The sequence below is a fragment of the Salmo trutta genome, chromosome 7, assembly GCF_901001165.1.
Source record: "Salmo trutta chromosome 7, fSalTru1.1, whole genome shotgun sequence".
Lineage (NCBI taxonomy): Eukaryota > Metazoa > Chordata > Actinopteri > Salmoniformes > Salmonidae > Salmo > Salmo trutta.
In genome coordinates, this window is record NC_042963.1 from 43,211,743 (window position 1) to 43,230,212 (window position 18,470).

Here is an 18,470-nt window from a genome sequence, read left to right on the forward strand (position 1 = left end):
TGGAGGAAGTAGTAGAAGCAGACATGAAGGATCTGGAGGTGCCAACACAGATGACACAGCCAAAAGAGATGGCTCTGGCACAGCCGGCACAGCAAAAACAGCCATTGAAACCAGATGAGCCTGAACCGAATCTTCCAAGTGTGCCAGAGTCAACAACCCAATCGCTGGAGGATGCTGTGACTCCGACAGGCAGGTGGACACCCTTCATAGAGAGCATCAAGAGAGAGGCTGAGGGCATAGCTATAGCTACCATGAGGAATGGTAAGCAAGGAGTCAGACAAGATCAAATGTCTCAAAGTAATTTATGTAGAATATCACAGCAGCCTACACACAGTCACTATTTTACACATTGTCTGGTTATGGTGATCCAACAGAAGTTGCATATCTTCTCATTGGGTTAACCATAATTTTTTCCCCTTCAGTCTAAAGGAGTAAGTTAAATGAGAAATAAAGTTGGCTAAATAAAGTTAGCTTAATATGACATAGTAGTAATATCCCAGCAATGTGCACATCTCTGCAGGATGACCCAGGACTGCGTGGATTTGGTACGAATGGCGGAGGAGGTGGCCAGACACACAGCTGAGACGGCGATCAGGCAGATGCAAGATGCCCAATCAATCAAACTGTCCATTCAAAGCCAGGAAGCCATTCTGGAGGAAGACGAAGACCCAGAGTAAGTTTTCACTCATGCTTAACATCCTCAGAGTCCCCTGTCTACTCCAGAACAAATGCATAGGCTATCTCCAACCACCTGCCCTACACTTGTATAGCATTTTAAATGTAGCATTTATTGGGGTCATGGTTTAAGAGACAACTGGCCATAAACGTGTGAAGTCCCTCCCCTCCCACACATGCCTGTACATGTGTGGGAGGGGAGGTAAGGCTGTCTCATCCCTGTCATGCCTTGAACAGGTTACACTTGCTACAGGAGGAGGAGAGTGAGGTGGATCACTCTAAGAATAAGATGACAGAGTAAGATTAACCCGCTCATATTTATTTTATCAGGTAAGTTGACTGAGAACACATTCTCATTTACACCAACAACCTGGCGAATAGTTCCAGGGGAGAGGGATGAATGAGCCAATTGTAAGATGGGGATGATTAGGTGACCATGATGGTATGAGGGCCAGATTGGGAATTTAGTCAGGACACCAGGGTTAACACCCCTACTCTTACAATAAGTACCATGGGATCTTTAGTGACCACAGAGAGTCAGGACACCCATTTAACGTCCCATCCAAAAGACAGAACCCTACACAGGGCAATGTCCCCAATCATTGTCCTGGGACATTTAGACCAGAGAAAGGGTGCCTCCTACTGGCCCTCCAACACCACCTGGTCTCCCATCCAGGACCAACCCTGCTTAGCAAGCCAGCAGTGGGATGCAGGGTGGTATGCTCCTGGCTCTTAGAAAAAAAGGTGCCAACTAGAACCTAAAAGGGTTCTTCCGCTGTCCTCATAGGAGAACCCTTTAAATAACCCTTTTCACAGAGAGTTCTACATGGTAACCAAAAGGGTTCTACTGGAACCAAAAAGTGTTCTCCTATTGCGAAAGCCGAAGAACCCTTTTAAAATAAGATTGTGTAATTAACCGAAACATAGAGAGGGGAACATGCCCATAAAGGTTCTCCCTTCTAAAATTCCCTAGCTGCCTCAATGCTTTACAGAGTTGAAAAAAAACAGTATATGTGTTTGCACTATCGATTGATAACTTGTTACACCAATGTAAAATATGCTTTGTGTCATAGTTATTTAGGTTCCCAATATCATAACCAGTTTCGTTCCAAATCCCTCATGGATGTTCATTACTGATTCCCGCTGCTTTGGCATAATTTTACCACAGAGTTTCTCAATCCAGAGGCGCAGCATCGCAAGACCTTTGGGAACGCTTGCGAAACAGACCAAGCAGACCAGGCCAGGGAATGAGAGAAGTGAAAAATTCTTCCTTAGTTGTTAATTTTCTCGAAATCTAAAGGCACAACCTAGACTGAACAAAAATCTAAATGCAACATGTAAAGTGTTGGTCCCATGTTTCATGAGCTGAAATAAAAGATCCCAGAAATGTTCCATACGCAACAAAAGCCTATTTCTCTCAAATTTTGTGCACACATTTTTTCACATCCCAGTTAGTGAAAAATTAAAATGCAAATCAATTTCTAACATTTTTTACATGCGTTTTTCTGGATTTTTTTGTTGTTATTCTGTCTCTCACTGTTCAAATAAACCTACCATTAAAATTATAGACTGATCATTTCTTTGTCAGTGGGCAAACGTACAAAATCAGCAGGGGATCAAATACTTTTTTCCCTCACTGTACATATCCCAACCAGAAGCCATGGATTACAGGCAACATCTGTACCGAGCTAAAGGCTAGAGTTGCCGCTTTCAAGGAGCGGGACACTAATCTGGACGCTTATAAGCAATCCCGCTATGCCTTCAGACGAACCATCAAACAGGCAAAGCGTCAATACAGGACTAAGATTGAATCCTACTCCACTGGTTCTGACGCTCGCCGGATGTGGCAGGGCTTGCAAACTATTACGGACTACAAAGGGAAACCCAGCTGCGAGCTGCCCAGTGACGCAGGCCTACCAGCTGAGCTAAACGTCGGAGAGGGAGTATACGTGACACACGCTCTCCGTAGCCGATTTGAGCAAGACCTTTAAACAGGTCAACATTCACAAGGCTGCGGGGCCAGATGGATTACCAAGTCTGTAATACCTACATGTTTTAAGCAGTCCACCTGTACTCCTGTTCACTGTGTGGCCAAGCACCACTCCAACACCATCATTAAGTTTGCTGACGACACAACAATGGTAGGCCTGATCGCAGACCACCCGGACTATTTACATTGACAACCCCCCCTTTGTTTTTAAACTGCTGTGACTCGCTGTTTATTATCAATGCATAGTCCCTTTCCCCCTACCTACATGTACAAATTACCTCGACTAACCTGTACCCCCTGCACATTGACTCGGTACCGGTACCCCCTGTATATAGTCTCGGTATTGTTATTTTATTGTGTTATTTTTAACATTTCATTTTTTTACTTGAGATTATTAGGTAAATATTTTCTTAACTTGATTTTTTGAACTGCATTGCTGGTTAACCTGGCTTGTAAGTAAGCATTTCACGGTAAGGTTGTATTACACCTGTTGTATTTGGAGCATGTGACAAATAACATTTGATTTGATTACCAAAAACGATTAGACAGCCTACAGGGATGAGGTAGGAACGCTGACATTGTGGTGTCAGGTAAGCAACCTCTCCCTCAACGTCAGCAAAACAAAGGAACTGATTGTGGACTTCAGGAGGAATCAGGCTGGGCACGCCCCCATCCTCATCAACATGGCCGATGTGGAGACGGTCAAAAACTTCAAGTTCCTTGGCATACACATTTCCGAGGAGCTGAAATGGTCAAATCACACGGACACAGTTGTGAAGAAGCTTGTGAAGAACCTATGCATGTGACAAAATACACATCTAATCAAAACATTTGATGTAAGCATAACCACGACATCGTTTCCCCTGGCAACCGCTGGTCCCTCTCGACGGTTGCCTAGTAACTGAGCGGGCCTCCTGTTTTTCGCTTCAACGCGGGTGAAGGGTGGCTAAGGTTTGGGCTCGAGCGAATCCATTGAGGTAGACGATTCTCTCTCTATTTCAAAACTTTTAAACACAGCAAAACGTTCGTTGACTTGACAACAGATTCGTTAATGTCGCAAAGATGAGTCTTGGGAGGTAAACTATTACCGAATGCACTCGAAATCTGTCGAGTGTTCAAGTGAGTAGCCTCAAGCCTGCCTTGTTCATATTGCATGCGAATTGTTTTTGACCAAGTGTAACGTTAGTCTATCAGATGTAACACTTTGAGGAGACCTGTTGCTAACTGTTTACTGGCAACAAACTAAATGTCTGAAAATATATTTTGTTTATGTTTAACTTTACACTTATTTCTTCTATTGAATTTTCTTGGTTGGCTACTGAACTGGTTGCTAGGTTGATTACATAATGCACGGTATTAGTAGGATTGGCAAGTGACATGTTGTTGTTCTACCTATGCAATAGTGTCAGGCAGTTATAGGGGGGAGGCATTGGGATCATCAGGGAGCAACATTTTGCTGTGACCAGGGCTCTAAATGATCATTTTTCATTGGTAGCACTGGTGTTCCCAACTTTAAAAAGTTAGGAGCACCACATGAAATTGAGGAGGATCTGAAAATAAGATTACTTTTTTTTTTGATTGAGATACAGCCTATATTGAGCCGAAATGAATTCTAGCTACTTTTGAAGCACATGTTGTGCCCTGGAAACTAATATGTAACACTAAAAACTTTAGTTTATTATAAAAGCTAAAATGTTGACATGAATACATGTCATTGAAATTACAAAAGTAATTTGTGGAATATTAGGTTTCTACATTGTGTAAAAGCACAATTTTCTTATTGAGACAGGACAAATTGGCGCGGGAGGAGATGGCTGCCGTTTTACGGTCCCCGAACCAATTGTGCTATTGTGTGTGTTTTTTCGCGTTATTTGTTACTTATTTTGTACATAATGCTTATGCCACCGTCTCTTATGACCGAAAAGAGCTTCTAGATATCAGGACAGTGATTACTCACCCCGTACTTGAAGAATCCTTTTTTTTTCTCTTTAACGAGTCAGACGTGAAGTATTTACTCCAGACACCCGACAAGGCCCTCATCCCCGTCATTCGTAGGAGAAAGAGACGGAGATATCGGGGACGTAGGTCTGGGTGCCCTGTAAGGATCCGACTGCGAGTGGGTAATCTGCCTTTACCATCAATCCTATTAGCCAACGTACAATCACTGGATAATAAAATAGACGAACTACGAGCACGTATATCCTACCAACGGGACATTAAAAACTGTAATATCTTATGTTTCACTGAGTCGTGACTGAACGACAACATGAATAACATACAGCTGCTGGGTTTTACACTTTTTCGTTAGGATAGAACAGCAGCCTCTGGTAAGACATGGGGTGGCAGTCTAAGTATATTTGTAAACAACAGCTGGTGCATGAAATCTACAGAAGTCTCGAGGTTTTGCTCTCCTGAGGTAGAGTATGTCATGATAAGCTGTAGACCACACTATTGACCAAGAGAGTTTTCATCTACAGTGGGGGAAAAAAGTACACTGCTCCAAAAAATAAAGGGAACACTTAAACAACACATTCTAGATCTGAATGAAAGAAATTATCTTATTAAATACTTTTTTCTTTACATAGTTGAATGTGCTGACAACAAAATCACACAAAAATAATCAATGTAAATCCAATTTATCAACCCATGGAGGTCTGGATTTGGAGTCACACTCAAAATTAAAGTGGAAAACCACACTACAGGCTGATCCAACTTGATGTAATGTCCTTAAAACAAGTCAAAATGAGGCTCAGTAGTGTGTGTGGCCTCCACGTGCCTGTATGACCTCCCTACAACGCCTGGGCATGCTCCTGATGAGGTGGCGGATGGTCTCCTGAGGGATCTCCTCCCAGACCTGGACTAAAGCATCCGCCAACTCCTGGACAGTCTGTGGTGCAACGTGGCGTTGGTGGATGGAGCGAGACATGATGTCCCAGATGTGCTCAATTGGATTCAGGTCTGGGGAACGGGCGGGCCAGTCCATAGCATCAATGCCTTCCTCTTGCAGGAACTGCTGACACACTCCAGCCACATGAGGTCTAGCATTGTCTTGCTTTAGGAGGAACCCAGGGCCAACCGCACCAGCATATGGTCTCACAAGGGTTCTGAGGATCTCATCTCGGTACCTAATGGCAGTCAGGCTACCTCTGGCGAGCACATGGAGGGCTGTGCGGCCCCCCAAAGAAATGCCACCCCACACCATGACTGACCCACCGCCAAACCGGTCATGCTGGAGGATGTTGCAGACAGCAGAACGTTCTCCACGGCATCTCCAGACTCTGTCACGTCTGTCACGTGCTCAGTGTGAACCTGCTTTCATCTGTGAAGAGCACATGGCGCCAGTGGCGAATTTGCCAATCTTGGTGTTCTCTGGCAAATGCCAAACGTCCTGCACGGTGTTGGGTCGTATGCACAACCCCCACCTGTGGACGTCGGGCCCTCATACCACCCTCATGGAGTCTGTTTCTGACCGTTTGAGCAGACACATGCACATTTGTGGCCTGCTGGAGGTCATTTTGCAGGGCTCTGGCAGTGCTCCTCCTGCTCCTCCTTGTACAAAGGCGGAGGTAGCGGTCCTGCTGCTGGGTTGTTGCCCTCCTACGGCCTCCTCCACATCTCCTGATGTACTGTTCTGTCTCCTGGTAGCGCCTCCATGCTCTGGACACTACGCTGACAGACACATTTTTGACATGCGTTTTTCTGGATATTTTTGTTGTTATTCTGTCTCTCACTGTTCAAATAAACCTACCATTAAAATTATAGACTGATCATTTCTTTGTAAGTGGGCAAACGTACAAAATCAGCAGGGGATCAAATACTTTTCCCCCCACTGTATATTCTTTGTAGCTGTCTATTTACCATCACAAACCGATGCTGGCACTAAGACCGCACACAATGAGCTGTATACGGCCATAAGCAAACAGGAAGACGCTCATCCAGAGGCGGCGCTCCTAGTGGCTGGGGACTTTAATGTAGGGAAACTTAAATCCGTTTTACCTCGTTTCTACCAGCATGTTAAATGTGCAACCAAAGGGAAAAAAACTGTAGACCACCTTTATTCCACACACAGAGACACGTACAAAGCTCTCCCTCGCCCTTCATTTGGAAAATCTGACCATAATTCTATCCTCCTGATTCCTGCTTACAAGCAAAAACTAAAGCAGGAAGCATCAGCGACTCGGTCAATAAAAAAGTGGTCAGATGATGCTAAGCTACAGGACTGTTTTGCTAGCACAGACTGGAATATGTTCTGGGATTCTTCCAACAGCATTGAGGAGTACACCACCTCAGTCACTGGCTTCATCAATAAGTGCATCGATGACGCCGTCCCCACAGTGACTGTACGTACATACCCCAACTAGAAGCCATGGATTACAGGCAACATCCACACTGAGCTAAAGGGTAGAGCTGCCGCTTTGAAGGAGTGGGACTCTAACCCAGAAGCTTATAAGAAATCCCACTATGCCCTCTGATGAACCATCAAACAGGCAAAGCGTCAATACAGGACTAAAATTGAATCATACCTCACCGGCATTACATTGTGCACTGTCTCTTTAAAAAGTATTGCGATGACAACATGCAAGAGACCTGTCATTCATGCCGTGTTCACATCCTAGTCAGAACTAGGAACTCGGAAATGTCTGACTTGCTAACTGGTTGAAATCAGCATGTGTATAGAGCGCCACAGAGGAGGCATCATAATATCCATAAAACTCAGCAGTCAAACAGGGAAATGGTTCCAATAGTTTTTCCACCATTTATTTTCATCATAGGGGATTAAATAAGGGCTGTGTTTTGTGTAGGCTGATAACCATGTAAATCTCTCTTGGATAAGGTGACTTTTATCAATATAGTCGGCTCCATTTACGTCCAGATTCATTTTTTGGGGGTAAATACAGGCGAATATATTGATAAAAGTCATGTTGTCCTAGAGAGATTTACACGGTTATCACAACGTCATGCCAGGGTAAGCCTACTGTACACAGTTCTTATTTTAAGTGTTTCTAAAATCCCCTATGGGAAAAATGGTGGGAAATGATTGGAACCATTTATCTGTTTGACCACTAGGTTATATGGGTATTATGACTCATAATGTGGTTCTCTATAACTACAATCAGTTAGCAAGTCTGAAATGTCTGAGTTTCTAAGTTCCGACTAGGATGTGAACGCAGCATCATGCATTGCTATAAGTATTGATCTCCTTTCTATGCCCCCAAATGTTTGGATATACTGTTAAAGTTAACAGGCTGTTAGCTAGCTAGCCAATGAGGTAACATGACTGAGTAGTTTTAGAACAGCCCACAACATGGCGGTCTGGTTGTCACTAGTTACCACAGTCTCAAATGACTGAACCTCGCCCATTTATTTTCTTAAAAATCGTATTTTAACCCTAACTTTAACCGTAACCTTAACCACACTATTAACCTTACGCGTAACCCTAACCTTAAAGCTGCAATATGTAACTTTTTGGGTGACTCGACCAAATTCACATAGAAATGTGAGTTATAGATGTCTTTCTCATTGAAAGAAAATCAAAGTTATTTCTGTGGCAGACCAGGGGGTTAGGTCAAAACGTTTACACAGATCAGACACGGACAGAGTAGGATTAGCTCAATTTCAAAGGTGTTTATTAAAATAATAGTCCAAAAGAAATAGTCTCCCCCAAGAGACCCTCTCCGGGATACCGTCTTCTGGGCTCCGGGTCTTGCTGTGTCCTGTGGGGATCAAAACTGAACTCCCTCCTGTTACCTCTGGTACCGTCCCCAACTATGCGGGAGTCCTTTCCTCCCCCAGTCTCTTTCCTGTGTGCCTCCCTTCTGACAGCTTAATGGGACTTGTACAGCTGGTGAGGAATCGGCCCTTGATTACTCACCAATCCCCAATCAGCCCCAATTAGTCCTGGCCGGAGATCCCGTCGAGACCTGGCACGTCCAGCAGATGGAGCCATCGCCACGTGATGTATACTCCGTCTGCCACCAGGCCTCGACGAGTCTCCCCCTGGTGGCTGACCTGCTGTATGCCACCCCCCCAGCTCTGTCGGGAGGGGACTGTCATCAGTGCGACGTATGTCTTCCTTCTCAATAGGGCATCCGCGTTTCCATGCTTCGCCCCTGACCTGTGCACAACAGAAAAAGAGAAGCGTTGAAGGGACAAGAACCACCTGAGGACCCAATCGTTTGTGTCCCTTCCCCTGGCCATCCAGACCAGGGGAGCATGGTCTGTGACCAGGGTGAAGTGGGTACCTAACAGCTAATACTTCACCGCTAGACACTCTCAATAAGAAAGGGAGCGCTGTGCTCCCATCCGATTTTCGTAACGCCGATTTCCAGGTGCCGATGTTGGTCCAGACGGATGCATGTGACACAGGACTAGGGGCCATTCTCTGGGTATCAGCTTTCGGCTGATGTACATGATGGGGTGCACCTCCCCATGTACCTGGGACAGAATGGCCCCTAGTCCTGTGTCACATGCATCCGTCTGGACCAACATCGGCACCTGGAAATCGGCGTTACGAAAATCGGATGGGAGCACAGCGCTTCCTTCAAGCGGCTGAACGCCGCTTCTATCTTGTCCGTCTATTTCCCTGTTTTCGGGAGGCGGGCCCTGGTTAGATCGGTGAGGGAGGAAGCTATAGCCGCAAAGTTGGGGATAAACCGGCTATAGTATCCTGCCAGTCCCAGGAAGGACTTGACCTGTGTCTTGGTGCGTGGAACAGGCCAGTCACGTACCGCGGGAACCTTCCTGTCCTGGGGCTTGACGTTCCCCCGTCCGATCAAATACCCCAGGTACTCCACCTCCTCGAATACTAGTTTGCTTTTCTTGGGGTTCGCGGTCAACCCGGCTTGTCTGAGCGTGTCCAGCACCGCCTGGAAGCGTGTCAGGTGCTCTTCCCAACCTTGGCTGTGGATGATAATATCATCCAAATATGCTGCTGCGTACTACTGGTGTGGTCGAAGTACTTTGTTCATCAGTCGCTGGAATGTGGGCTGTGCTCCGTGGACACCGAACGGGAGCACGCGGTACTGATACAATCCGTCTGGTTTTTAAAACGCCGTCTTCTCCCGGGAGGAGGCTGCCAACAGTACCTGCCAATATCCTTTGGTCCGGTCAAGGGTGCTGATGTACCGGGCCTTTCCCAATCGGACGATGAGCTCGTTCACCCTCGGGAAGGGGGGAGGCGTCGAACAAGCTTATGTCGTTCACACCCCGGAAATCATTACAGAAGCACAGGCTACCGTCCGGTCTGGACACCAACACGATGGGGCTGCACCATGCACTGTGAGACTCTTCAACGACCCCCATCCTCAGCCTCGCCTCCACTTCCTGTTTCTCGGCCTTCCTTCGGGCCTCCGGAATCCGATATTTTTTAAAACATTTTAGTCATTTAGCAGACGCTCTTATCCAGAGCGACTTACAGTAGTGAATGCATACATTTTATACATTTTTCCCCCGTACTGGTCCCTCGTGGGAATCGAACCCACAACCCTGGCGTTGCAAACACCATGCTCTACCAACTGAGCCACAGGGGACTTGATACAGGTTGGTCAACCATTTGCTTCCGGGCCGCACAGGCGATGGGTCGTCCTCGCTCTCGTCTTCGGACGGCTTGTACCTTCTTCCTCAGCTCGTGCCCCCACAGGGTCGCGAACAGTGGACAATCTCGTCCCACTAGGAGAGGTACCGGCAACTCTGGTACTGCACCCACCATCATCTGGCAGTTCCCTTGTGGCGTCACGATGTTGGCCCATATGGTTGGATACCGCTTTGTGTCCCCGTGAACACAGGAAATGGACAACTCCCTACCCCGTTCCGACTCCTGGTTCAGCAGGTTCATGGTTACAAGGGTAACCATACTTCCGGAGTCTAATAGAGCTTCCGTGTCGTGTCCGTCAACCTTCACCGGGACCATGGGTGCAGTTATATTCGTGGTGTGCCTAACAGGAGGTGACGTAGTTCACTGCGTGACCCACTTCGCTTCCGGGGCTTGCAGATGGCATCGACTCCTCTTGAGCCGGGCAATTCCAGGCCATGTGCCCCCACGGGCACCACACTCAAAACACCTTCTTTGGTCTCCATCTACCTGGGGTCGTCGGTGGCGGGTCGGCCCTACCCCAGCAGTCTCTCCACGGGTTTGCGGTCCTTTGGCCCTGCCGACTGTCGGTTCGGGGTACCCAGCAGTGGGGCTGTCCTTCCGACTCCTCGAATGGGTTGTCGACTTGACTCGGCTCCCACTCAGCAGGGCCTGAGTGTTCTGATGCATCTCCACTGCTTCCAGGAGGCCCTCAAAGGTCTGGGGCACGCATAGACTCGCTGCCCTCTTCATGTTGTGGGGTAGTGCCCATAGGAAGCGATCCAGGACCACTTTTTCTAAGATGGAGAGGGTGGGTACATCAGTTAGGAGCCATCCCCTGGTGACGCGTAGTAAGTCGCTCATCTGGGCTCGGGGGATGCGTCGGCTACGAACCTCCAGTTGTGGAATAGTTGAGCCCGTTGGGCCAGGCTGTATCCGTAGTGGCTGAGTATCTCCCGTTTGAATCCGTTGTAGTTAGTTGCCTGTTCATCGTTCAGGTCCCAATATGCCTTTTTGGCATTCCCAGAGAAAGAACAGGGCCAGCAGACTGGCCCACTTCTGCCTTGGCCATCCTTCCGGTAGTGCTGTCTGTTCAAACATATAGAGTTAGGTTTCGATGTCGTCATCTGTTAGCTTGATTAAAAACTGGTTTGAATGTGATTCAGTAGACACCCCTCCTTGTAGCTTCCTGATTTCCTCAGTGAGGCGGACGTTTTGTAGCCGCTGTTCTTCCAGCGTTCGTTCCTGCACCGCCTGTTGGGCTTGTTGGGCCCGGATGAACTGAGCTATCAACTCGTCCATGCTGATGCTGCATAAACGTCAACCCTGATCTGACCACGTTGTCAGAGTGCACGCATTCTCCACCACTTGTGGCAGACCAGGGGGTTGGGTCAAAACGTTTACCAAGATCAGACACGGACAGAGTAGGATTAAGCTCAGTTTCAAAGGTGTTTATTAAAATAATAGTCCAAAAGAAAAGAATAAGTCTACCCCAAGAGACCCTCTCCGGGATACTGTCTTCTGGGCTCCGGGTCTTGCTGTGTCCTGTGGGGATCAAAACTGAACTCCCTCCTGTTACCTCTGGTACCGTCCCCAACTATACGGGAGTCCAATCAGCCCCAATTAGTCCTGGCCGGAGATCCCGTCGAGCAGGTCAGCCACCAGTCTCCCCCTGGTGGCTGACCTGCTGTACTCCACACAATGCTTCCCATGCTTAAGTTCCGTTTTTGCGTCCTTCACTTTCGGTTTTGTATGCTAGCTTCAAACAGCTGAAAGTACAATATTTTTGATTATGGACAATATATTTTACAATGGTTTAGATGGTACAATGATTCTCTACACATACTTGCTTGTTTTGTCATATAAACTGAAATTAGGCAAACTATTACAATTTCAGCAACCAGGAAATGGCGGAGCGATTTCTGCAAAGGGCATCTTTAAATGAAGACCAAAAAGCACATTTTTGTTTTCATGAATTCTTATGATATAGACAATTTTTATTTTGTGGCTGTGGTAACTAATGACAACCCGGCGATCCGCTATAGGAAGATAAAAAAAATTATGCCAGACATATATAGGTCAGATCTTTTGACCTGGTTGGGCTAGAAGAAATCCATTTTCACTGTAGTAATGGGGCAACCATGACGCTATCGAATCACTTTTTTCCCATGCTGTGTTAATTTTTATTTGTTCATATCACTGTATGCACATTTCTTTGATGTGGCCCCTAACTGCACCTGTACTATACAGTAGGTGCCAGGTGTGTCCCGCTGAGGAGGACCCAGTGGAGGCAGCAGAGAGTGTCCCACAGTCAGAGCCCAGAGAGGCTGCATCACCCGACATTGAACCAGAACCCCAGGAGGAGCCAGAGCCCCAGAGGGCCTCTCCATCCCCTCGTTCAAGCCCAGAGCCAGAACGATTCAAGACAGTAGAGCCTGAACCTAAACCAAAGGCCCAGGACGCCAAAGTAGCACATGAACCGGTGACCCAACAACCACAGAAAGCAGAGGAGGCAGAGGACTGCAATAAACCTGACACCACTACCAAGGTAATGTCAAAGCCATGGTTTTCGTTGTAACGCATATGGAAAAGAATCATGAAATTAAAATAATCATTTTGAATGGCAGAAGTAGATTATTTGTACAAAAATCTAGTAAGAATCAGGTAAGATACAAATAATGATTTGTACATGTATCTTCTATATCAACATTGAAATGGTGTATGTTTGGCTTTGTATGACAAACACAATCGAATACATGAAGATGGCCACTTTCCTACATGGACATTGTATGGCATATATGTGACAAAATACATGAATATGAGTAATCTATGAATATTATAAGAAAAGTGTATGTTTTGACATGTAACCACTACAAAATAAATGCTTTTCTTACAAAACAAAAACATGACAATTACTGTAAGAAAAATACAATATTAATGCTGGGCTCCTACTGGACAGTTGATATACTGTATCTACAGCTATGCCTTTGGTCAACTATCCAGGATTTTAACCAAGCCCAGCCCTGCTTATCTTTGATATTTGTCAGTGATTACTACCAATGTGCTATCGTGAGAATGATTGTTGAGCGATCTCAACTTAATAACTAAATAGAGTCACTGCTGCTATCAAAAAGTAATTATTCTTCCTTCTCCTGTCTTTCTCCTCCTCCTGTCCTCCCCACTTCCTCCTCTTCTCCTCTTTCTGCTTTCCCCCTTCCTGCTCTTCCTCGCGGCAGACTTTGCTTCTTTCTTCAATAAGTGTGACTTTGCGTGCGTTGATGGCGTCAGACAGTTGTATGCAAGTGCTTTGAAATGTGTATGTCCCATGTATATGAGACCGCAGAAGGCTTAGCTTACATGTCTTTTGTATGTTTTGGGGGCGGCAGGTAGCCTAGCGGTTAAGAGCATTGGACCAGTAACCGAAAGGTCGCTGGTTCGAATCCCTAAGGTGGGAAAATCTGCTGTTCTTGAGCAAGGCAGTTGACCCCTGTAAGGGTGCGTGCTGGTGGCAGGGAAGTTAGGCGCAGGAGATCGAACTTGATATAAAACGGAGCAGTTTAATAAGTGCTCAAAAGCTCAGAAAACCAAAATATACAAAATAATACAAGTGGGTACAAAACCCATCGCACACCAGAACATGTCTTGCACATAGCTTACAAACAAACAATCACCGACAAGGACAATGAGGGGGAACAGAGGGTTAAATACACAACATGTAATGAATGGGATTGGAACCAGGTGTGATACAAGACAAGACAAAACCAAAGGAAAATGAAAAGAGGATCAGCGATGGCTAGAAGGTCGGCGACTTCGAACGCCGCCCGAACAAGGAGAGGGACCAACTTCGGCAGAAGTCGTGACAGTACCCCCCCGAGCCGCGTGTTGACACTGGCCTCGGGGACGATCCACAACGACCAGGATCGCGGTGTTACCCTGTGAGAGTGGAAGATCAGTAAGAAAATCCACCGACAGGTGCGACGAAGGCCGCTGTGGAACGGGTAAGGGATGTAGCTTACCTCTGGGCAGGTGCCTAGGAGCCTTACACTGGGCGCATACCGAGCAGGAGGAAACATAAACCCTCACGTCGTTAGCCAAGGCAGGCTACCAATACCTCCCACTCAAACAGCGCACTGTCCGACCGATCCCAGGATGACCAGAGGAGGGTGACGTGTGGGCCCAATAGATCAACCGGTCACGAACAGCAGACAAGACGTACAGACGCCCAGCGGGACACTGGACGGGAGCGGGCTCTGCACGTAACGCCTGCTCAATGTCCGTGTCCAGCTCCCACACTACCGGCGCCACCAGGCAGGAGGCAGGGAGCATGGGAGTGGGATCCAGGGGCCGCTCCTCTGTGTCATACAGCCGGGACAATGCGTCTGCCTTCGCGTTCTGGGAGCCTGGTCTGCAAGAAAGGGTAAACACAAAACGGGTGAAAAACATGGCCCACACTGCCTGGCGAGTGTTCAGTCTCCTCGCTGCCCGGATGTACTCCAGATTGCGGTGGTCAGTCCAGATGAGAAAAGGGTGTCTAGCCCCCTCAAGCCAATGTCTCCACACCTTCAAGGCCTTGACGACAGCCAACAACTCCCGGTCTCCCACGTCATAGTTTTGCTCCGCCGGGCTGAGCTTCTTCGAGAAGAAGGCACAGGGACAAAGCTTCGGTGGCGTACCCGAGCGCTGAGAGAGCACAGCTCCTATCCCAGCCTCGGACGTGTCCACCTCCACTATGAACGCCAAAGAGGGATCCGGATGGGCCAGCACGGGAGCCGAGGTAAACAGAGCCCTCAGGTGACTAAAAGCCATGTCCGCCTCAGCTGTCCACTGCAAGCGCACCGGGCCCCCCTTCAGCAGGGAGGTAATGGGAGCCGCTACCTGACCAAAACCCCGGATAAACCTCCGGTAGTAGTTGGCAAACCCTAAGAACCGCTGCACCTCCTTTATCGTGGTGGGAGTCGGCCAATTACGCACGGCTGCAATGCGGTCACTCTCCATCTCCACCCCTGAGGTGGAAATGCGATACCCTAGGAAGGGGACGGACTGTTGGAAGAACAGGCATTTCTCAGCCTTGATGTACAGGTCATGCTCCAACAGGTGACCAAGCACTCTGCGCACCAGGGACACATGCTCGGCACATGTAGCGGAGTACATCAAAATGTCATCAATATACACCACTACACTCTGCCCGTGCAGGTCCCTGAAAGTCTCGTCTACAAAGGCTTGGAAGACTGATGGCGCATTCATCAACCCGTACGGTATGACGAGGTACTCATAGTGCCCTGAGGTGGTACTGAAAGCCGTCTTCCACTCGTCTCCCTCTCGGATACGCACCAGGTTGTAAGCGCTCCTGAGATCTAATTTGGTGAACAAGCGCGCCCCGTGCATTGACTCTATCGCTGTGGCTATGAGCGGTAGCGGGTAACTATACCTCACAGTGATCTGATTCAGACCCCGATAGTCAGTACACGGGCGCAGACCTCCCTCCTTCTTCACAAAAGAGAAACTCGAGGAGGCGGGTGAAGTGGAGGACCGAATGTACCCTGGCGCAGGGATTCGGAGACATATGTTTCCATAGCCTCCGTCTCCGCCTGTGAGAGGGGATACACGTGACTCCTGGGAAGTGCAGCGTCTACCAGGAGATCTATCGCACAATCGCCCCGTCGATGAGGTGGTAAATGAGTCGCCTTCTTTTTGGAGAAGGCGAGAGCCAAATTGGCATATTCAGGGGGAATGCGCATGGTGGAGACCTGGTCTGGACTCTCCACCGTAGGAGCACCAACGGAAACCCCTAAACACCTACCTGAGCACTCTCGCGACCATCCCGTGAGAGCCCTCTGTGGCCAAGAAACAGTGGGGTTATGACAAGCTAATCAGGGTAGGCCCAGCACCACGGGAAACGCAGGAGAGTCAATAAGGAAGAGACTAATTTTCTCCGTATGACCCCCCTGCGTCACCATGCCCAAAGGAGCGGTGACCTCCCTAATCCACCTTGACTCTAATGGTCGACTATCTAAGGCATGAACGGGGAAAGGCACATACACCAGAACGATGGGGATCCCTAAATTATGGGCTAAAGCTCTGTCAATAAAATTCCCAGCCGCGCCTGAATCGACGAGTGCCTTATGCTGGGAATGCGGGGAAAACTCAGGGAAAGTGACAAACATATGTGCAACAGAGGGCTCTGGGTGAGAATGGTGCCGGCTCACCTGGGGTGACGCCAGAGCTCCCTGCCTGCTGCCTCGAACCCCAGTGGAACCAACCCGGCACCGACCGGCAGTGTGACCTCTGCGGCCACAGATGGTGCACGAGCGGGAACCCCCTCCGGTCTCCCTGCACACTGCCCCTCCACGGGTAGCCAGCAGGTTGTCCAGCCGGATGGACAAGTCCACCAGCTGGTCGAACGTGAGGGTGGTGTCTCTGCAGGCCAACTCCTGACGAAGGTCCTCGCGCAGACTGCAGCGGTAATGGTCGATCAGGGCCCTGTCGCTCCATCCTGCACTGGCAGCCAGGGTCCTAAACTACAGGGCAAACTCCTGGGCGCTCCTCGTCTCCTGTCTCAGATGGAAAAGCCGCTCACCCGCTGCTCTACCCTCGGGCGGGTGAACTCCTTAAACTGATCCAACGCTTCATCTCCCTCTCTCCACACAGCGTTGGCCCCCTCCAGGGCTTTCCCGGTGAGGCACGAGACGATGGCGGACACCCTCTCACGGCCCAATGGAGCCGGGTGGATGGTGGCCAGGTATAGCTCCAGTTGAAGCAGGAAACCCTGGCAGTTTGCAGCCTATCCGTCGTACTCCTGGGGCAGGAAGAGACGAATCCCACTGGAACCAGGTGGAAAAGGGGCGCTCAGAGAAGACCCCGGTTGTGCTGGTGGAGGCGCTGGAAGAACTCCCTGTCTCTCCCAGCGGTCCATAGCCTGGACAACGAGGTCCATGGCGATGGCAAGATGGTGAAGCATTGCTGCGTGCTCCCGGACGCGCTCCTCCACCCCTATAACCGGGGTATCTGCTCCTGCTGACTGTGATGAAAGAAATAAAAGCTGAAATAAATAATTCTCTCTACTATTATTCTGACATTTCACATTCTTAAAATAAAGTGGTGATCCTAACTGACCTAAGACAGGGAATCTTTACTTGGATTAAATGTCAGGAATTGTGAAAAACTGAGTTTAAATGTATTTGTCTAAGGTGTATGTAAACTTCCGACTTCAACTGTAAGTCAGATATTACAAGAATATTCTATGCATTTTGTATTTGTATTTGCTGCCAAATGCATTACTTACAAGTTCCAGGTAGAACATATAAGAATTGTGTTAGGATCTTTTCCATGTGGGAAGACACAACATTTAGCTGTCTCTCTTGAGGCTTGTGCAGCTGTGGTAACTACTTGTCACTAAATGCTATTCCCTGCTGTTGTTCTGTCACTCATGGCTGTTCCTGTTCCTCTGCTGCTTCTATGGCTCTGCAGGAGGAGGTGAAGACTTTAGACGAGGGCGATTGTGGTGGTAAGTATTTGCTCATTATAATACAACAGTTTTTATGTTTGTAAGGAGAATATTGTAATCACATTTGAATGCATTTCTTCTATTTTGGTTTGTAACTTGCAAGTCCCATGATGGACCTGGCCAATCCTTTCTCTTCGGAGAATGCAGTGACCACAATGTGTGTGTGCCTGCATTTTGCTTGGGTGCGTGCATTCATGCTCTCTCACAGTGCTATCTGATGACAGACAATGTGACTGAAGAAGCTGACGTCAGAGCGTTCATTTTGTATGAGTGTTGTCTCGTGCTGCCTGACTGACGGTGTTGTGCTCTCCTCCCAGTCCCTGCCAGCTGCGATGCAGTAAAGAGCTGTCTCATGCCTATTCCCCACACGCCTGCATGCCTCAACAGCTTCAATAACCTGCTGAAAGAGCACAACATCACCGCTCCTAAACTTCCCCCCATGCCCCAGCTCCCCACCAACCTCTCCCAGTTCACCTCCCTGGTCACCCAGCTAATGCCCTCTCTCCCCCCAGAACTCTCCCAAGAGTTCTTCTAGTACACTTGGCCATTGACCCAAATGTCCCAGCGTGTCTCCCAACTCCCACAACAGATCTCTCAACTGCCCCAACAGATGTCCTAACTGCCCCACCAGCTCCAAGTTCAAATACCTCAGCAGTTAACTGGTCTTCCCACCAATCTACTCCAGCAGTTATCCAGCTTACCCCAAACCCTGGCCAATCTTCCCAGCCAGA

The 18,470-nt window shown here is 48.2% G+C and overlaps 1 protein-coding gene across 1 annotated transcript; it reads left to right on the forward strand.

The window, feature by feature from the left end:
• The first annotated feature begins 23 nt into the window (after positions 1 to 23).
• On the forward strand, positions 24 to 18,297 carry LOC115196613 (RNA polymerase II degradation factor 1-like). Its single transcript, XM_029757467.1, has 5 exons — positions 24 to 261; positions 3,733 to 3,784; positions 12,489 to 12,783; positions 17,703 to 17,739; positions 18,057 to 18,297. The coding sequence occupies exons 1-5, from the start codon at positions 24 to 26 to the stop codon at positions 18,272 to 18,274; spliced, it is 840 nt and encodes a 279-aa protein (XP_029613327.1). The 3' UTR covers positions 18,275 to 18,297.
• The last annotated feature ends 173 nt before the right edge of the window (positions 18,298 to 18,470 follow it).

Coding starts and splice junctions, on each gene's coding strand:
- LOC115196613 (XM_029757467.1), top strand. CDS start 24: ATGAAGGATCTGGAGGTGCCAACACAGATGACACAGCCAAAAGAGATG. Junction 262..3,732: donor TATAGCTACCATGAGGAATG/GTAAGCAAGGAG, acceptor CGCAAAGATGAG/TCTTGGGAGGTAAACTATTA. Junction 3,785..12,488: donor GAAATCTGTCGAGTGTTCAA/GTGAGTAGCCTC, acceptor ACTATACAGTAG/GTGCCAGGTGTGTCCCGCTG.